The 22,092-nt window shown below is 36.8% G+C and overlaps 1 protein-coding gene across 4 annotated transcripts in view; it reads left to right on the forward strand.

Moving 5' to 3' along the window:
• The window catches only part of NELL2 (neural EGFL like 2), a 403,600-nt gene that overhangs the window by 98,437 nt on the left and 283,071 nt on the right, over positions 1-22,092 (forward strand). For all 4 annotated transcript variants that reach the window (XM_069584515.1, XM_069584513.1, XM_069584512.1 and 1 more), the window contains 4 exons: positions 1,381-1,453; positions 1,624-1,706; positions 3,191-3,319; positions 5,015-5,117. In XM_069584515.1, coding sequence (XP_069440616.1) covers positions 1,381-1,453; positions 1,624-1,706; positions 3,191-3,319; positions 5,015-5,117 — 388 coding nt within the window. The remainder of the gene's footprint in view (positions 1-1,380; positions 1,454-1,623; positions 1,707-3,190; positions 3,320-5,014; positions 5,118-22,092) is intronic.

A 22,092-nucleotide genomic window follows, 5' to 3' on the forward strand; every position in this document is an offset into this window, starting at 1 on the left:
CTCTGGACTGTGTGTGGCCCACCAGCCTCCTCTGTCCAAGGGATTCTCCAGGCAAGAATACTGGAGTCGGTTGCCATTTCCTTCTCCACTTTTTCCACATAGAATGGATAGCAAATTTGTGCTCCAGGTATCAAGTTTCTCTTCTGTTTAATCATGGCATTCTTTCCCCTGGAGCCCGTTGTGGCCTCAGAAACCTTCTCACACATCAGTTATGTGTACTTCTCTAGAGCTGGGCATTGCACCAACCATAGAACTGTACATGGAAGCCTTGCTTTCATTTTGATGCTTTCAGATGACAGGAGATTGTTATATACAGGTTGCTTCCCTAATCCAAACCCCAAACAAACAACAGATACAGCAATTGCCATGCAGTATACTTAAATATTTATAATTTAAACTGACATTCTTTTTGTACCATGCTATTAATATGATTAAATATGTAGAAGATATATAGGCCAGGATTTGACTGGTAAATCTTTGTAAGGTACATCAAAATTGTCTTAATAATATATTGGTACTCTGGTCTTGGTCACCTCTGTCATTAAACATTCTGTTTGCATTTTTCAAAGGGAGAAAGTGAAATATTAATTAAAATAAATAAAGATGATGAAGGAAGAAAATGGAGTGATGAATGAAAGGGACGTCTAGAGTATCTGATGAGGTCGCTACCCTTTGGCTGTTGCTTTGAGAGTCTTGTGAACTGGAAGCTAATTATATCTTAATGAGGAAGGATGAATGTAAATTTCACATATAAACATGTGATGTGAACTTCTGTGTAAAATATGTCATTTCAAGTTGGCGTTTAAAAAAATTTCATGCTAAACTTTCTGTATTCTCAAGGACTCATTACTCAGTCTTGCTGTAGCTGTTTAATAAACGTCTTGTCCTTTTTAAATTGAAGAATTCACTTTAAAAGATCCAACCGAGAAATGAGAAATACTCACATAAGCATTGTTCTTATGACTTAGTTTTTCTCTTCTCTTCTTGATGATTATAGTTAATTTAAAATTGGTATCAGTTTTACTGTTGCTGAAACCTGAACTGATTTTCAGGTTGATTTTTAAAGGTCATTTTCAAGCATTTCTTCAAGCTAACTAAAAATAGCTTCCCCAAACATATGACTATTGCCTCTTAATTATATCTTGACATTTAACTTTAAGGGTTTAAAAATATTATCAATAAGAAAGTACATGGCAATCATCTATTTTGCCGGATGTTTTTCTTTCCCTTTGGTTTGAAGTCGAAGCCATGCATTCAAAATATTTTTTCCAGGGACTTGGGTGAGTCTATCCTATAATGTTTCCCTTCATGAACTTGACTATTGAACATAATTTGGGTAGATGAAAGTAATACATCTTTTAAAAATTTTTTCATACACAGGGTATAATGCAAGATGTGCAATTACTTGTCATGCCCCAAGGATTTATTGCTCAGTGCCCAGATCTTAATCGCAGTAAGTCCATTAGTTCTCTCACTATGTAATGAAAAGTGTGCTTCTTGCTTAATTTTGTCCAGAATGTCAGTTTGCAGTTGGAGTTCTCATGTATTAGTTGTCAGCATAGACTTAACCAGATTGAACTCCTTATAAATACAACTTGACTGATGCGGTGTTTGTGATTCTAGCCTGTCCAACGTGCAATGACTTTCACGGACTTGTGCAGAAAATCATGGAACTGCAGGACATTTTAGCCAAAACATCAGCCAAGGTAAAAGCTCCTTAGAAATAGAATGTGGGGGAGTGTAGCTTAGAAATCCTTGAGGTTTATAACCACAGTTGTTCACCTTTGAGATTTTTCTGATCCCCTACTGTGTACTCGAACTGAATCAAAATCCCTGCTCAAGGAAGGGGCTTATAAATATTCAAACGCAAGCCATCTGTATAACAAATGACTCAGTAAATCAAGAATGAGGCAGATTATTTGGTTTTTACACTGCTTACTACAATAGGATTTATTGCTTAATTTAGTTTTTATTATTATTTAGGTGTTTTTTTTTGTTTGTTTGTTTGTTTTTTTGCAAGGAAGGAGGCAAGGGGACATTGTAAAGAATATGGACCCTAGAATTATGTCAGGGAAATGGTCCCACAAAAGCTGTCTACCATTGTGTTACCATTGTAGGGTCATTGGCTGTCTTAACCATGTGTCAAATTTACCTGGTTTCACCAGGCTGTTGTCATGTTGCATAGCAGATACCGATGACCTAAAAGTTATGTTGTATATGGATGATTTGTTTCTGACAAATGTAAAGTCTAAAATTTACGTTTGCACTTGAGCAAACATAGCCATGAAATTAAACATTTTTAAAAATGGAAAATGCTTCTCTGTATTGTGTATGATGCGATTTTGACTTAGACTTTTTTCTGTTTTATCATAAATCATACAGCATATTTTCTCCGCTCCCCCAACACACAAAGTGAAGTGAAAGTCACTCAGCTGTATCCAGCTCTTTGCGACCCCATGGACTATACAGTCCATGGAATTCTCCAGGCCAGAATACTGCAGTTGCTCCTTTCCCTTCTCCAGGGAATCGTCCCAACCCAGAGATCGAACCCAGGTCTCCTGCGTCGCAGGAGGATTCTTTACCAGCTGAGCCACAAGGGAACCCCCACCCCCAACCCCCTGCCACACTCACAAAGGCAGGAGGCAAATTTACTACAAGAAGAGGAGAAAAATCCTCCCTTTTAAATTAAAGGCTTAAGTCATTTGCCACAACATGGGTGAACCTAGAGATGATCATACTAAGCAAAGTAAATCAGAAAGAGAAAGGCAAATACCATATGATTTCACTTACATGTGGAACCTAAAATATGACAGAAATGAACTTATCTATGAAGCAGAAAAAGACTCACAGAAATTGAGAACAGACTTGTGGTTGCCAAGACAGAGGTGGGTGAGGGAGGCATGGATTGGGAGTTTGGGATTAGCAGATGCAAACTATTATATAATATACAGAATGGATAAGCAATAAGGTCGTACTGTATGGCGCAGGGAACTATATTCAATATCCTGTCATAAACCATAATGGAAACAAATATGAAAAAATAAAGCCTTAAGTATATTTATAATAGATGATGAGCATAGCCATCATTAGTGCTATACACCTAAAAAGCAGTCAGATGCCTGTTGGAGTGTTTTGCCTTTCTGCGTTGCTGGAATGCTGAGCAATACAAACCTCTTCCTTTGTACTGCAGCTGTCTCGAGCGGAGCAGCGAATGAATAGATTGGACCAGTGCTACTGTGAAAGGACTTGCACCATGAAGGGAACCACCTACCGAGAATTCGAGTCGTGGACAGACGGCTGTAAGAACTGCACATGCCTGGTATGGCTTCTGCTGGAGTTCAGACTAAAAGAACTCAGACGCCCCTACTCTTTAAAAATGTATTTAACCAATGTCATCATGAAAATTTCAAGACCCATTTCCTCAAAACACAACACTAAAGTGCCAGCAAACCCAGTCAAATCTAAAGAACCATGTATTGCATTATTAAAGACACTTTCTAGCTTATAAAGATTATTGTGTTTTAAGAATGCTATAAAGTTTTAAGTTTATTGTCCACATGTGAAGTTAATGATTTAAATTGGGTCAGTAAAAGGATTCCCAGAGGATTCTATCCTGTTATCCTTAACTTTTCCAGGGATTTTCCCCTCTTGTTTTTATTAACGCATTTTGATAAAACTAAATAAAATGCAACAGGAAATACTGTGACCAGATTTGGCTGTATAAATAAATAATGGAGTCTAAATAAGCTTTAAAAATTTACTAATACAGTGGAATGTAAACTATAGAGTTTAAATAAATATGATTTCTCTAATTGTTCACTAATTAGGTAGAATGGTTAGAAAGTTTAGTCGCTCAGTCATGTCCGACTGTTTGCAACACCATGGACTGTAGCCTACCAGGCTCCTCCATCCATGGGATTTTCCAGGCAAGAGTACTGGAGTGCATTGCCATTTCCCTCTCCAGAGGATCTTCCTGACCCAGCGATCGAAGCCGGGTCTCCCACGTTGTAGGCAGACGCTTTACCGTCTGCCACCAGGGAAGTCCTAAGGTAGAAGGTAGAATGGTTAGTGTATTATTATTTCAAACATATAAGTTCATTTTCAAAGAAAAGTTTAAAATGAGTTTGGTTTTGAACTTTTAAACTCCACTTGAATTATTTGTGAAAACTTGTTGGCTATAAAGAAGTCAGGAGTCTAAAACATTTTTCCCAAGTTCATCTAGTTTACTCAAACATGGAACATCATGATGTTAAGATGGTCAAAGTTAGTGGTGAAATAACAGTTCATATGCATTGCATGTGCAGGCTTTGTCTGATTTCTATTTAGAAACATATTTCTACCAAAATTACATTTCACAACTATAGTAAAACCTTTGCAACTTGTTAAATGGGTGCCCCAAGTCAAATTGAGTAAGATACAAGATGTAGTGTGGTGAAGTCATAGTTCTTTGAAAAGACTAGAAAAGCAACTAAACTACCTGGGAGTTCTGGGTGACCTTCAGGAATCAAATTCGCTGAGGTACCCTTTAGGTTGGTACCTCTTATGATGATTGTCAGCGTCCATTCATGGTGGTGGTCTGTTTGAGCTGAAATATCTCTAGGAAGATTTTTGCATCCTGAAACTGGGTCTCCAGCATGGCAGCTGCTATTCCAGAAATATTGTTTGTTGATGCTCATTTTGTGAGTCATCAGCCTGCTGTTTCCCTGCCAGTGGTGCCTTTCCTTCCACCCCTGTCCTCACTCACTTCACAATAGGAGGTGAGACCTCTAGCTTAGTTGCTGAGCAGAAGATGGGGTCAACCACCACCTGTGTTATGACCCAACTTGTGTTACTGTGGGTCTCTGTATATGGATTTTACTGTAATTTTACTGTAAAATTATGGTTTTACCAAAGAGAATAGTAATATTTATGACATTTTACGTGAAGAATTTGATATTTAAGAAATAACTTAAAAATACTTGAAAACTACCAAACTGCAACTTGAAAATTCTTTAAAATACTGTTTTCTTCTCAGAATGGAACCATCCAGTGTGAAACTCTGATTTGCCCAAATCCTGACTGCCCCCTCAAGTCGGCTCTCGCATACGTGGATGGCAAGTGCTGTAAGGAATGCAAATGTGAGCATAACTTTTATGGTGAATACTTTCTTGGCAAAACTGAAGCTTTGTATTAATAAATATTCACCCATCATTGGTTTAATCTGGGTAAGCTAAATAGCTTTTTTTTTTTTTTTTAATTTTTAGTTTTTTATTTTTTAAATTTTAAAATCTTTAATTCTTACATGCATTCCCAAACATGAACCCCCCTCCCACCTCCCTCCCCAGAACATCTTTCTGGGTCATCCCCATGCACCAGCCCCAAGCATGCTGCATCCTGCGTCAGACATAGACTGGCGATTCAATTCACATGATAGTATACATGTTAGAATGTCATTCTCCCAAATCATCTCACCCTCTCCCTCTCCCTCTGAGTCCAAAAGTCCGTTATACACATCTGTGTCTCTTTCCCTGTCTTGCATACAGGGTCGTCATTGCCATCTTCCTAAATTCCATATATATGTGTTAGTATACTGTATTGGTGTTTTTCTTTCTGGCTTACTTCACTCTGTATAATCGGCTCCAGTTTCATCCATCTCATCAGAACTGATTCAAATGAATTCTTTTTAACTGCTGAGTAATACTCCATTGTGTATATGTACCACAGCTTTCTTATCCATTCATCTGCTGATGGACATCTAGGTTGTTTCCATGTCCTGGCTATTATAAACAGTGCTGCGATGAACATTGGGCTGATGAAAATAGGAAGAATCCCTTCTCTATTTTGGTTGGGCAGTTCTTTTCCACTTAAAAATGTTGTATTCTAGCAAGAAAAGTTTTCTTTGAGAAATCTATTCTGTTTAGTGACATTAGTAGCAAAGATATGTAATCAACTTAGTAGAAGGCATTTCTCTAAACAGTGCTTGATGCAAATGTCTCCCAACTAGGTTAAGAATAGTCCACAGTCAGCCAAGATAACCAAGAAAATCCATGATACAAATGACCTTTACAAAACTCGCTGTATGTCCAAATCCCAGAAGTACACATTATTATAGAATAGTCCAGTGTGGACGGCCATGGTCTTAATCATAAAAAGATGCTCATGCCATTGAATGAAGAAGCTGTCTGACTTTCAGCATCTGTTGTATACAGTTCACTTCTGATGTCTGAAAATGCTCTTTGAATCCATAGCTATCATCAAATGGATTCTATACAATTTAGTTAATAAGAGAAAACATTGCATCTATATTATTTACACTTTAACAGTTGCCTCAAGTCCTTGTTAAAAGTAACATTTAAAACTTAGCCTTTTTAAAGATGCCAAGAAATAGTATCATATGAAACCTGGGTTGTCATAAAATTTGTAGAATATATAGGCGTATGTAGAGTTAGTGTTAGTCAGTCAGTTGTGTCTGACTCTCTGTGACCCTATGGGCTGTAGCCTGCCAGACTCCTCTGTCCATGGAATTCTCCAGCCAATAATACTGGAGTGGGTTGCCATTCCCTTCTCCATGGGATCTTCCCAACCCAGGGATCGAACCTGGGTCTCCTACATTGCAGGTGGATTCTTTACTGTCTGAGCCATCAGGGAAGCTCAGATGGAGACACAATCCCAAATTGAAGCTCACTTCGTAAGTGCCATCTAATGTTACACATGTGTGTACGCAGAAGATAGAAAGAGAGGAAGAGTAAGGAAGAGGGAAGAAGAGGGAGAGAAAAGTAGCAGCTACTTTTTCTAGGTTTTTTATGCTTACCTTGCTCTGCTGACATTGCCATACCTTACTCTTCCCTATGTAGGGTGCTCCTTCTGGTGAGAGTGACAAGTTATTAGAGAAAAATCAGGAAGTCACTTTGTAGTTCACTGATTTAATTCCCCCAGGAGCTTATTTATATTTAATTTTGTTAGACTTTACTTTGATCCAATCCATTTCATGAGAGTGTATTAACCGAGTCACCTAGGGTATTAACCTAGTGTATGAACCAGGAAGGGTTATATATATGGCACTAGCTAATTTCCCTGGTGAGGGATAATCTGAGTTCTTCCTTGAAGTTGTATTAATAATGAAAAGCTTGTACCAACATTCTGTAGTTTTCTATGTAAATGCTTAGAAGTAGAAAGAAGAAAGGTCCTCTATAGGACTTTATATTGCTATCATGGCAGTACCAGGAATCAGTTTTTGCTGTTCTTTCTTTTATCTTTTACACTGATACTTCTACATTTTTACCTATTTGTAGGTAAAATTTGTATAGGTAGATTTATATTAAGTGATATTGATTTTATTAGAAACAGACTGAATGAAATAATGAACCACCATGACAGATGAATTAGTCGGAAGTGGTAAATTTTAGTTCTGATTTTGCCATTTGTCTCTGTTACCAACAGTAAGCTGCCTATTAAATTAGACTATGCTTGAAATCTTCTCCAAAATAATGTAGTTAGTTAGACTTAATTAAATGGTAAAATATTTTTAAATTCATTAATGCAAAGTGCTTCTGGCAGACTTTGGTGTTAATGATTGGAAATCAGTTGTATTTCCTACATAAAATAGTGAAAGCTGTAACTGAGTGACCAGTGAAAGGACCACAGCATCACTGGAATTTGAGTCTTTCATTTCATACTGCTGAAAAATAATGAGGATTAAGTGACTGTCTGTTTGGTTACATTCAGTGATACGAGTGCCATGGAATATAGAGAATTCGTGTCCCAATATCAAGCTGGCATACTATTTTTAGTAAATACCCATAGAGTTTTTTTCATAAGAGAAATAAGTATTTAGGTCATATGGTGAATATTAGAGATAATTTGGGATTGTATCTCCATGTGCAGAAATTTTTTCATTTAGAAAATAGAAATATCTAACTTCCTATTGAGTAAATTTATACATGATATAATTTATCCTTAAAAAAAGTGTACAATCCAGTATATTTTAGTATGTCTATAAGGTTGTTCAACTATCACCACTACGTAATTCCAGAACATTTTCATTGTGTCAGGAAGACACAGTCTAACCAGCAAGAATCATTCTGTACTTCCCTCTTCTGCCACTCCCTGGCAACCACTAGTCTACTTTCTTTTCCTGTTTGGGGCATTTCATATGAATGGAATTAAGCAATATCCGCATGCGTAAGTTTAAAAACAGTCACTAAAACATTTCAGGAAATGTTCTCCTGAAAAGATTTGCAAAAAATATTTTATAAGGATAAATAATATTTAAAATAAATTTAATAATAATTAGCTGACTTGTTTACATAGTTCAAGTTGTCATATGTGCTAAAAGTAGGAGAAGCCAACGGTTATACAGATCTACGATGTTCTGTGTGTATGTGTTTTACAGTTATGTATGAGGGGAACAGGATCGTTTTCCTATACTAATTTTCCCAGTAGAATCAGTGTTATAATTTATGAGAACTTAATTTCAGTGGAATACGAATTCTATGTGTTTTACTTTTTAAAACACAACCATAGCCTTCCTCTTCTACAGTGCACTCATTCAGCCTTTAAAATTCTATTGCTTAATAGCCTCTTTCAGTCCAGTTCAGTCGCTTAGGCATATTTAACTCTTGTGACCCCATGAATCGCAGCACGCCAGGCCTCCCTGTCCATCACCAACTCCCAGAGTTTACCCAAACTCATGTCCATTGAGCAGGGTGACGATATACAGCCTTGATGTACTCCTTTTCCTATTTGGAACCAGTCTGTTGTTCCATGTCCAGCTCTAACTGTTGCTTCCTGACCTGCATACAGGTTTCTCAAGAGGCAGGTCAGGTGGTCTGGTATTCTCATCTCTTTCAGAATTTTCCACAGTTTATTGTGATCCACACAGTCAAAGGCTTTGGCATAGTCAATGATAGCCTCTTTAATGACATAAAACTAACAAAATATATTCTGTAGTGAGAACAGTTTAAAGAGATGAATCATTTATTGTTTCTAAAGCCTTTGGAAGGTAAAACATGTAACCTAACACTGAATGTCAGTCTGCCAAGACTGAAAAGAGCACCACCAGTACATGTGGCCAGTCACTTTTGGTCTTCTTTATATAATGCTTTCAGCCTTGCCTCACCAAAGTTGTTTGTGCAACACTGGGCCGCCCTGTTTTGTAGCATGCTCTGTATGTTTCCTCTATAACTTCAGCTCTAGCCCTTTATCCAAATATGAATGCTGTTGAATAGTAGGAAGGTTTTATTTTGGGAGAGAAGTCAGAAAGAACCAAGCCTGTCATGGATCCTTATTTGAATCTACATAAGCAAAGTGTTAGAAGGAGGAGCTTAACTTTTATACCCCTACAACTGAGCTACCATGGTGGAGTTAGGATGAAATCCAAAGGCAGGACTGCACCAATGCCAAGCTTTAATGTATTAATAATTATCACTATAACAAAGTCACATGTCTTCCTCAGGTTGGAAGGCACGTACTTTGCTCCCCAGTTGATCTTTATAACAACTGTATAAACTAGGCATTGTCTCCATCTTCCTAATTAGAAGGATTACATAACTTGTCCAAGAACACACTTCTAGTTAGATGTTCCAGAGAAATTCTCTCTGAAAGTGCTGTGCTTTGCCAGCCTACTTCCTTCTTTAAAAGCATCTGCTCAAATTAATCTCAGTGATTACCTTCATCAGTTGGTAACTAAGCTTACCATAAAAGGCCATTAGGGTCCTGGCTAAGTCTAAGTGAAGTTACAAAGTAAGCAGAGTTTGCCTTTGTCCATTTATCTTCTCCCATTTCAGCCACCACCACCATACTGTTTATTCCAGTCACAGGCTCTCAACTAATCAATAGTAAGATTTACACAAATTCAAGGCAGCTCTAGAAAATGTAACTGTACATTTATACAGTAAATGTAACTATTTATATTGATAAATTTTTGGGTGACATTAAATCTGAAATACAATGAAGTCAAACTAATTAAAGTACATAAAATCTCAACCCATTTAAAAATTATCAGAAAATAATCCATTACAATTCTATGAAATAGAAAGCTACTAAAATCATTGAACTTAGAAAAAAATTTAAGCTATTCTGTGCATTCATTTTATTTTATTTCAGTGGATTGTATATTCAAGTTTGAACACAGAGTACTGCTTCACAGCAAGGTGGTTCATGAATACAGAGAGCCAGAACTAACGTTGTAATGTCTTTTGCAGAAAAGGCTATGTTTTAATAAAAAACAACTGGGAAGACAGATTTCCTCTCCATTTCTAGAAAGGCAACAAATAGAGGAAATGTGAATGTGACCATCAAAATTGGTTGGTGCTCGCTTGTAGCAATAGTTATTTTAATAGGTGTTTTCTCAGAGGACATATTTATATGAATAAATTATAATAATTATGTTGGTTGAATAAAATCAGAGTTTGAATACATAATCAGTTCAGCTCAGTCACTCAGTCGTGTCCAACTCTTTATGACCACATGGACTGCAGCACACCAGGCCTCCCTGTCCATCACCAACCCCCAGAACTTACTAAAACTCATGTCCATCGAGTCAGTGATGCCATCCAACCATCTCATCCTCTGTTGTCCCCCTCTCTTCCCAGCTTCAATCTTTTCCAGCATCAGGGTCTTTTCCAATGAGTCAGTTCTTCGCATCAGGTGGCCCAGGTATTGGAGCTTCCGCTTCAGCATCAGTCCTTCCATGAATATTCAGGACTGATTTCCTTTAGGATGGACTGATTGGATCTCCTTGCAGTCCAAGGCACTCTCAAAAGTCTTTTCCAACACCACAGTCAAAAGCATCAATTCTTCGGCTCTCAGCTTTCATTATAGTCCAACTCTCGCATCCATACATGACTACTGGAAAAACCAAAGCTTTGACTATACCGACCTTTGTTGGTAAAGTATTATCTCTGCTTTTTAATATGCTGTCTACCTAGGTCATAGCTTTTCTTCCAAGAAGCAAGCGTCTTTTAATTTCATGGCTGCAGTCACCATCTGCAGTGATTTTGGAGCCCAAGAAAATAAAGTCTCTCACTGTTTCCATGGTTACCTCATCTATTTGCCATGAAGTGATGGGACAGGATGCCATGTTCTTAGTTTTTTGAATGTTGAGTTTGAAGCCAACTTTTTCACTCTCCTCTTTCTCTTTCATCAAGAGACTCTTTAGTTCCTCTTCACTTTTTGCCATATGGGTGGTGTCATCTGCATATTTGAGGCTATTGATATTTCTCCTGGCAATCTTGATTCCAACTTGTGCTTCATCTAACCTGGCATTTCACATGATGTACTCTGCATATTAGCTAAATAAGCAGGGTGCCAATATACAGCCTTGAGATACTCCTTTCCCAGTTTGGAACCAGTCTTTTTTTTCCTGTGTCCAGTTCTAATTGTTGCTTCTTGACCTGCGTACAGATTTTCTCAGGAGGCAGGTCGGTGGTCTGGTGTTTCCATCTCTTGGAGAATTTTCCACAGTTTGTTGTGATCCAGACAGTGTTCTGTGTTGATTAGACATCATACAGTTTTACACTTAATACACTGTCAGCTTAGGTAAAATGGGCTTACCATTCCTATTGAGTGGTTAAGCATGTGGGCTATAGAGTTAGATTTCCTGGGTTTGCTGGCTCTACTGCTTATTAGATTATTAGCTGTGCAAGTCACTTTACCTCTCCCAGTCTCAGCTGCCTCATTCGTGATGTTATATCTAAGGGTTGATGTAAGGACTGAATGAACGGTGAAGTGTTTAGAACAATGTTAGCTATTATTCCTGTTTTTATGAAAAGAATCATTTATATTTTTATTTATATATATATATTTCACAATTTACTCTTTTTTTTTCTTTTCTTTTTTTTTATTCAATCTAGTGAAACTATCTCATTTGGCCATAGATCTTAAAATTGCACAGGTCCTAGAGATCTTCAGAACAGCAGTTTGCTTTTGTTGAGGTAAATAGGGACAATGTGAAACACAAACAGTGAAGCTAGGGAAGTTAAATGACTTTTCTGAGATCAGTTATTTCATAAATCAAGGTTATTTTTTCCCCTCAAATTCTGTTCTAACACACAGTGCTACTATCTTCAGGACCATTTCTCCCTCAGTATTTTGGGTGGGTCTTGATCAGGGTTGACACTTGAAACCAATGCATTATGCATTTTTTTGTGTTTGGCTTTTATTTAAACTCACATTTGCAAGATTCATCCATATTTTTTTGCATATAGATGTTGATTTTTCATGTTTTTTTTTTGCTGTGTGTGTCCCCTTTGTGTTTATATATCACAGTCCAATATGTTATTGAAGAGTGAGTCAGATGTATATTTACCTTAGAGTTGTTTGGGCACACAGTACAGCTGTTTTATTCTACAACAAAACTGTTTAACCCTTCGGCAAAATTGTTTTGCCAAACAGTTTCCCAAAGTGACCTTTCCAGTTTGCCCTTCCATTAACAAGGTATAAACATCCCATTTGCTCCACAATCTCACCCACACTTGACATTCTTGGTCTTTTTAATTTTAAGCATTATGATATATTGATACATCATGTTGTACTGTACTTCAAATTTGCATTTCCCTGACAACTAGTGAAGATGAGCAATTTTTCATATATTTGTGGACCAATTTCCTTAATTTTAAGTAATAGAAAATAAGAGTAGATTTTTAAATACAAATAAGTACAAACATTTCCCCGAAGATCATTTTTCTTTTTCTTTTTTTGGCAGGAGATGTTAGCTTCTGTGGTTTGATTCTTTTATTTTCACATTAGTATGCAAATATGGATGATCTAGCTCTCTCACTTAAAATGAGTAGGAAAGTAGGGATTAAATGACTATCACTCAAGTAATTTGTGTTTTTTTTTTTTAAAGTAATAACAGGAATGAAATTGACTCAGAGAGTTTCAAACATGTGAATATAAAGAGGAGAAAAAAAAAAGCAATGGTATATAATTCACCAAGAATCTCTTTGTTCTTAAAAAAAAAGAAATGCATAATTTATATAGGTGACATTAAAAAAGAAAATAATTTTGAGCAACATAACCAATAAGCTTAGCTGTCTCTAAAGTAATTCTGGAAGCATGGGAAATATGCCATATGCATTGGAGGGTCTCATGCATGAACAGAATTATAAATTAGTTGGCTTTATATTTCTCCACAAGGGGCTGTGTGACCAGAATGCTAATGCTGACTTTGGGGATCTATGCAATAATGAAAAAGGTAGAAATAGCAATCAAGAGGAAGATGTGTTGTTTTACATATCATGTGCAATATTTTTGGAAAGTTTCCTGAATGTCTGTAGTTATTAAGGAATAGTATGTCAGCAAACAGTTGAAGGAGCTGAGTGCTAATGGTGTTGCTATAAATCATGTGCATGGCCTTGGTTTGAATTGTCTTTTCTCATCAAAATTACCTTAATTTAGTATTAAAATAATATTGAATAAATCATAGAATTAATACCCTTTCTTAATTATATAGGTATGTGTGAAAAATGGGCAAAAAATAGTTCACTTGTATAATACTTAGTTAAGGTCATTGAGCTTGTGATAGGGAATATTTTCACTAAAGACAAATAGCTAAGTTTTATTAAAGAGAAATCTCATCTCTGTTTAATAAAGATAATCCTGTAGGCTTCCTGAACACCATCATTAATTTTGTGCTGATATTTTTTTCATAAACTCTTCAAACAGGCATTTGGCATCCTGCTATCTTTTAGACATTTTAAAAACTGAGAAATGCCACATCAGTGGAAAAAATACTGAACTGGCAATATATTAGTAAGCAAGAATAATTAACAATATAGCCTTCAGATTAATGACTTATGAGATACCACATGATACATTTTAATGATCTTGAAAAAAAATAAAAAATCTATTGTTAAGTAGTCAGCCAGCGGAGCTGACATGCCAGGGAAATACAGGGCAGAATTACAGGATGATGGCAATGTCATAGCAACTTGCTGGTGTGTTCTCTACTTCACAGTCCTGAGATGTGTGACTCATTCTCTCTTCCTAATCCTACTACAACACTTTTAATGTCTTAACTAAAATAATAATTCATACATTAATATTCAATCCATCTAAAAAGATATAACAGAAAAAGTAAAAATCCCCCTTTTCCCCCCACCGCTGAGCTTCTAGTCCTTGTGTGTCCATCCAGAGGATTTTCAATGAGTCCACTCACATACACATGTGTAGGCTTTTCATGTACAGTAAATGATGTCACACATCTTCCTGTACTTTGATCTTGGAGATGTTTTCTTATCAACAAATGTTTAAAAATGGCTGCATGGTACTCCACTGTATAATTCATCACAATGTTATTTCTTCCCCCTCAAAGGACATCTTGATTGTCTCCAATCTGTTTTTGCTGTTTTTCTTATGAAAATCAATATTGTGGGATGTCACACATGTACAGTCTTGGGGTGCTTTTTTGCCCTTTTATCTATATGGTAAATTGCTGAGTGTGGCATTGCTGGGTAAGAGACTGTGGCACTTTTGAATATTGCCAGCTCTTGTGCTACAATTATTCTCTTGCTCTAAATTACACAAAGCTAGTGCAGCCTGATCTTCCCTTCTAGTAAGGAGCACTTGGTGGCAGCGCTGAGGGAAACCTGAAAACACCACTTTTCTCTGTGTCATGAGTTCTTTAAAAAGAGCATCAGGGACATTTTTCTTTTTCCCAAGCAACCTTGACAAGGTAATAGCAATTCATGGGAGATTCCTCCTTGAAAGATAGTCTATAAAAGCCTGAACTTTATTGTTTTACCACAAACAACATTGTCTGGTGAGCTGATAAAATTAATTCCCATTCTACATCTTTGGTAAATTCTGTAGATAGCATAAGGATATATTGAATTTATTTATTTTTCCTGAAATGAAAGTGGTTTTCCAGAAGACATAACATGGGTACAGCCCTCTGATTTTGAGGCATTATACTGTGCCTGTTTCATCATGTTTTATTTTAAAATAATGGAGAATACTCAGCCTCTAGTTCTTCACTCTGAATTGTAATTTCTCTTCATTATTAAGGTTCTTGAATAAATGTATTTTGTGGGTTTTATTATTTTTCATGCCCCATTACATTTTCTCAAAAGAATGTCTCTGCCCATCTAATGACACTGCTTAAATGGCCTAAAACTCTTCAGAAGAAAGCTTTATGCAAATTTGTCTGTAATAATAATTAAATCAAACTGTCTAGCACAGCTCTAAGAGAATAAAAATGGGACTCTTTAGGTGATTGGAAAGCTCGTCCTTCTTAGTAGTATAAGGCTTTGAAACAAGTGAGAGGATTTCAGATTTATACGAAAGCAAAAGATCCATAATCTGGATATCATTCATATGAGACACAATTTAAGAGAGAAGACAAAACACTTATCTTAGGCAGAAAATGCAGCTTCTTATCTGCTGCATTGGAAGGTAATTGTTTTAAAAATGAGCTTATTTTCTTCTGAGAAGAGATCAAACAAAACAGCATTTTGAAATCAGAATAGGGAAAAATAAGGTATATGCAATTTAAAGCATTTTACCAGTTGATTTAAGCAGTTAGGTTGAACGTAGTAAGTCAGGAATACCAGCTGCATAATAGAGGTAAGTGGACATCAGAGTGCCCATTGGATAACAAAGCCACAATTCCCACCCACCCCAAGAGGAAGGACAAAGCAGCAACTCAGCCGCCTTAGCCTCTCCAGTGGATGTGTTGAATACTGTGTGTGGCCTGTGCTCCCTGGCACATATTTACAGACTGTGTAAAATTAGTATCGACTAAAAATTAGATTTAGGGAACACAATGATATTAGAGTTCAGTGTGAGGAAGGGTCAGCAAGGAATGCTCGTTTTCAGTCTAGAGACGCTTGTGATAAAGTACAATTCAGGCACATTGCTTTTTGTACAAATGCTGGCCCTTTAATTCAAAACTATTTCACTATTAAAAATACATATGAAATCATATGAAATTGCTTTAAAAGCTGTTAGTGGAGTTGGTGGTGGTAAGAATAGAGCTGCATTCAACTCAGGAAATTATAAACTTGTAAAATATCTCTTTGGAATGGTTGCTATAATCCCATGGCCTGCTACTAGAATATTCTATCCACATTATATTCTAGAACCTTTGCCTAGATTTTGCTTCTAAATCGCAACAGCTGCTATTTACACTGTCTTCACTGCAGTTGCTGGAATATTGCCTCTATTGAGGAACTGGATATATGGTCTCCGGAGTTGGAGCAATACCAGGTTTTCAGGATTTGATGTTCAGATCTTGGCCTTATTGTTTGTTTTATAATTTAGTTACATTGTTGGTATAAAAACATTTCTGGGCTGGCTGACTTCAGTGTGGCCCTCAATTATAAATATTATTTCAAATTGTAAAGGCAACTCACAAACACTTATGCAACAAACTCAGCAACTTAGGAAAGAGAATTTTATGTCTCCACAGCATAACAGATCATATACAGATATAATATTTATGATTTTAACTATTGTCAAGTGACCCCAATGATCCGTGGTACATACATTCGTAATTTTGCTGAGATCTGAATTTAATTCATCAAGCTGTGAGAGCAATATGCAGGAACACATCACTTAGCTCAGTGCTTCTCAAATTTTAATGGGAATATGAATCACCTAGGGATCTTGTTAAAATGAAAATTATGATTCAGTTGTTCTGGAGTGCAGCCTGAGAGTTTGCATTTTCAGCCAGTTCGTGGGTGATGCTGTTTTGGGGAACACACTTTGATTAGCAAAGATTTAGTTATTGGTTGTGCTTTCCTGGTTGTTTAGACTCTCAGTGGAGCTTCATTTTTCTGTCTTGGAAAACAAGTATGTAGTAAGGTCTGTGAACATATGTTTTAGGATTTATTTTTTAAGCTGACATTTATTATTTTCTGAGTAAGAAAATTTAACATAAATCATCCTGTTGTCTCTCATAATGCTTTCCCATTTACAGATGAGGAAAGGAAAGGTCAGAGAGGTTACTTTACTTGCTCAAAATAATATAGCCAGTAAAGTGGCAGCACTACAGTTCAGCACATGCGGTGTTTCTCCTACGCTGCCTCATGCAATGTGCAACATATTTCATTAATGGAAGTAGAAAATCAGTATGGATAGAAAAGTAAGAAAAACTTAGGATGTTCCAGAGATAGCAATTATGTGTTAAAATGATATGTAAATACTTAGGAGATACAATATAACACTTATTTCTGTATGCAGTAAAAATGAGAGAAAGATCAAATGTCAATTATCCATTATTCATTACTAAAATGAAGTGTCTTGTCTGTTTATAGGAAGCAGAACTTTTCATTGCTTTGTAGTATCTTCTATGTGGGACAGAAAATATTGATCCTGGTAGTTCAGGAAGAGATATCTTAAAAGCAGATGTCTTCTGGTTGGGATTTTTATTTGATTTTGGCAAAGAACAGGAAAAGTACTTTGAATTAGAACTTATAAGTGTCTACAAAAAGATCCAGACGTACCTGGATTCTTGACTGGAATTTTTGAAAATCTGTGGTCATGGAGAATTCTTTATCCTTAGTCCCTCCATTTTTTTTCTTCTTTTTGAAGTTTTCTTTGCATTTTTTAAATTAAATGAGGTCCTTTCCTAAATATTCTGGTGGTATAATCCACATCAGTCTGATTTCCTAGGCCTTTAGTAACTTTCTGAGTCTTATAAGTTATCTAGCTTTAGTTTTGTCAGCTTGTTGTGCTAAAGTGAATTGTGCTTTCTTAACTGTTTTCGTTGAGCTTGCAACTATTCGTGCCCCCCACCCCCTCACACACACACTGAAGTCTTTGGTCTTTTTATTCTAGGTCTTGTAAGAACAAGATTAATAAAAGCAACCTAGTATTAGAAAACTTGGGAACAAAGCTTTCCGTCAGCTTGAATTCCCTTTTCTCTTTTGCAGAAATTCCCTGATTAATCCATGCCTTAGAATTGTGCTCTATGTCACTTAATTCCTGGGGTTATTTCAAAGATGGGGGTCCAAAGGAGCTAGTGAGTCTGCACAAACATACTTCATGGTGTAAAACCGAGTGTGTGCAGATGGGCTTGCATATTCTCTCAGCTTTTATTCAACCTATTCAGGTCTTTTTGACCAGTTTTAGGTCCTCACAGTTTATGGTAGTATCATTTGTAAGAAAACATGAAAGAGGAACTTTTTTCCTCCCTCGAATTGTTATTGTTAGATTTGGGAAGCTAATTCTTTATCATGTTTGGAGGAAGAGAATAAAAGAGCAGTGGTTAACACATTCTTTTCACACTGTTTAGTGGGTAAGTGTCATGTCCTTAAACCGATAAAAATTTGCACTTTTCTGATCACAAATGAGTTTATCTCACAGCAAGCAGTGTTAAGAATTTCTCATTTGTGTTTATGCCTATAGTCTACCTCCAGCGTTTCTCAGGCCCTGAATCTCAGAAAGGTCACTTTGATTTGTTGGTTGGGAAGGAGGGAGGGGGTAGTCTAGTATAGAACAAAATGAACATTGTACTTGCTCACTGATTTATTTCATCTATTAATGTCCCTTCGGACCAGGATTTTTAAATGCTGTAGGGTTTGGAGCGGGAGGAGACAGTCAGCTGAATGTGGCATGGAAGTGGATTAACTCTCCTGGCTGAGTTTACCATATGCCCAAGAATGAGTTTAGGAGCTAGAGAGCTTGGAATAATCCTAGAAATAGTAGTATGGGGATGGTTGCTCTATGCATATGGAAATTGTGTGAAATAAAGGTGAAATTATATGTCTTGCTGCTGTATCTCTTTCTTTCTAATTTTCATTCCTTTGAAAAATAGTTATTAAGTACCGCCTACGAATTAGTTTCTGCTAGACACTGGAGAGAGAGTGATGAACAAAATAAGATTTGTCTCTGCCCTTGTGAACCTAATAATCAAATTGGGGAGACAGACATTAGTCATCTTATAATCAGGTATGCAGTGCAATGTTGCAGCAGTAAGATGTTGATAAAGAACCTGCAGTAAGTGAAATTCATCTAGCATGGAGATCAGAGAAGGCATCCTTTAGAAAATTATGTTGAATTGAGATCTGATAAATAGCATTACACCAGTAAAGAGAAAAAGGAAGAAATGTTCAGGCTGAGAGAATTTAATGTGCAAAGGCTCTGTGTATGCAGATAGGATGTTGTGAAAGGAGGGTGACGTGGTTAGTGTGCAGACATGCAGCTGGAGAGGTAAGAGGGACTGGAATAAGGGGTTTCATTTCTTTCCCAAGGGCAGTGGAGTGCAAGTGACAGGTGATATTTTGCAGTTATCCAGAGAAGAGATGATGGTAGCTTCATTAAGTAGAAGTGATATATGTTTATGTAGAGCCAATAGGATTTTCTGATGGCTTGATATGGGTGTGAGTTAAAAGAGAAGAGTCAGGATACCTAAAGTTTTTGGATTGAGAAAGTAGGAGGATGGAGTTGCTGTTGACTAAGATGAGATGATTTCTAATTGAGTTGGATTTGGGATGGTGGCTAAAATCAAGACTTTAGATGTGATTTGACAGATGTATTAGCCATTTAAATGGAAATGTGGACCAGCAGTTATATTTGAGTCTGAAGTCTGGGACAGAAGTCAAAAGTAGACTTAATAATCAATCTGAATAGTTGAAATTTTTCCTGTGGTTGATGGTTGTTGACAATTTGTGTTTATTTTTTGAATTGATTTTTTTAATCTATATTGCCCACTTTAAAATTCAATTCTTTGTATTTTTGTTTCATAACAGCTCTTTTTATAATAAAACTCATGTATGTTACAAACATATTTTCATAATGTTACTTCTTCTATTTAGTGTTTTCCAGCGTGAAGAAAATTTAGAATTTTATGTAATTGAATCTTCTTGTCATGCTAAAAAGTCCTTTTCTTCTTTTTATTCATAAAAAATATTTACTTTATAATCTCCCAATGGCTCCTTCTCCTTCAGGTTTACACAATCTGGGATTTATTTTGTGAATCTGTGGTAATAATTCCAACTAACTTTCCCAAACAAGTTAAACAATAATTTCAGCATCATTTGTTAAATAATTATTTTGTTTACTGATTAACATTCCACTTTATATTATAAAAAGTGAAAAGGTTAGTCACTCAGTTGTGTCCAACTCTTTGATACCCCATGGACTGTAGCCCATCAGGCTCCTCTATCCATGGAATTCTCCAGGCAAGACTACTGGAGTGGGTAGCCATTCCCTTCTCCAGCAATCTTGCCAACCCAGGGATCGAACCTGGGTCTCCTGCACTAAAGATGGATTCTTTACTGTTTGAGCCACCAAGGAAGCCCATATTATATAAATATTTACATAGTTACATGTATCTAAGTTTGTTTCTAGAATTTCTCTTATTTTGTATTAATCTATCCCATGGTACTGATTCTACAGTATTTTAATTATTGTAGTATTCTAGCGTGAGTTTTTATCTGGAAAAACCATCATTGTTCTTCCTAGAAACTTGGTTTATTTTCTATCATTCATGCTTCCAGATGACATTTGCATATCATGAGAATTACCTATTCCTAAATGGTTTTCAAAACTCAGTCATATGTGTGTCTGATTCTGGTATCTTTTTTTTGTGATAATCCTTTGATAGATACCACAGAAAATATTCTCTGGCTGTTTTTGTTTTTTGTATGTATTACTGAGAGCAGTTTTATGGTTTAAGATTTGCAAAATTTCAAAGCTGAAGTATTTTGGGGTGTTGACAAGTTCAAGGGTATGGCTATGGTGATAGTGTTTAACGGGTGAAGGAATGAAATTTGCATTCCAGGAGGCAAGGAAACTTAGTTTCTAGGTATTGAATAGATTTTCTAAAGACCTTTCAAAGTTTCCCAAGACATAATGGAAAAATAGATTGTTTTTTAGGTTCTGATAACTCCGTCATAGGCAGATGACACTAATGAGGAGGTAGTGGTAGAAAGGGATGGAAAAAAAGGAAGATGGATTCATCCATAGGATGAATGTTTTGGAAGTAACACTTCCTTATTATTGCAGGCACACATGTAGTGTTGGAAAATGAAAAATCTAAATGACATGGTTCCATAAAAAGAAACATTATCCTTACTGAAAATCTAAGTTTCAATCAGAGGAGGGAAATGAAGGGAGCATTCTGTGAGGTGCTAGATTGTGAAGGATCTATACAGACAACGAAGCCCTGTGGATCAGCTGGGTTTTGCTTTGTAGCAAAACATCCCCAAACTCAGTTTCTTAAAGCAGTAGTTTGATAGGTTGGAAATCTAGATTGGGCACCTGGGTTTTTTGTTCTTTCTTAATTTGGTTAGTCTAGTCTTGGCCAGGCTTGCTCATGTATCTATAGTTAGCTGGTGGGTTAACTTGGTTTAGGATGGCCTCACATTTTGTGGCTGGGATAATGGGAGTCTCTTTGCGTGTCATCTTTTAACATAGCAGGTTCAGTTCAGTTCAGTCGCTCAGTCATGTCTGACTCTTTGCGACCCCATGAATTGCAGCACACCAGGCCTCCCTGTCCATCACCAACTCCCGGAGTTCACTCAGACTCACGTCCATCGAGTCAGTAATGCCATCCAGCCATCTCATCCTCTGTCATCCCCTTCTCCTCCTGCCCCCAATCCCTCCCAGCATCAGAGTCTTTTCCAATGAGTGAGTCAACTCTTCACATGAGGTGGCCAAAGTACTGGAGTTTCAGCTTTAGCATCATTCCTTCCAAAGAAATCCCAGGGCTGATCTCCTTCAGAATGGACTGGTTGGTTAGCCCAGGGTTATTCATCTGATGCTAGCAGATTTCTACGTCCAGGCTTGCAAAGTCTTTTGAAATCTACGCTAGGAACTCAGCTGAATGTTGTTGAACACTGTTACTCCTACAATGCATTCTGTTGGCCAGGTCAAGTCACAAGGCAATTGCAATGATGGAGGACCTGTAAAGTTACTTAGAAAGGAACACAGAAACAGGGATCAGAAAATGATTGTCATTTCTACAGTCTTCAATACCCAGGAAAGATGATCAAAGGGGAAGGAAATCCAAAGAGGTATAAGGATGAAAGAAGGAGAGATGTATCTGATTGTTGCTTTTGAATTGTGGTCAGGAATGAAGGAATGTGAAGTGTAGTGTTCTTCACTGAACTCAAGGACTCTATTCTTACTTTGGCATTAACTTTCAGCACTGGTACAGCTTGCATGCAT

This window comes from Ovis canadensis, chromosome 3, assembly GCF_042477335.2.
Source record: "Ovis canadensis isolate MfBH-ARS-UI-01 breed Bighorn chromosome 3, ARS-UI_OviCan_v2, whole genome shotgun sequence".
NCBI classification, from domain to species: Eukaryota; Metazoa; Chordata; class Mammalia; order Artiodactyla; family Bovidae; genus Ovis; species Ovis canadensis.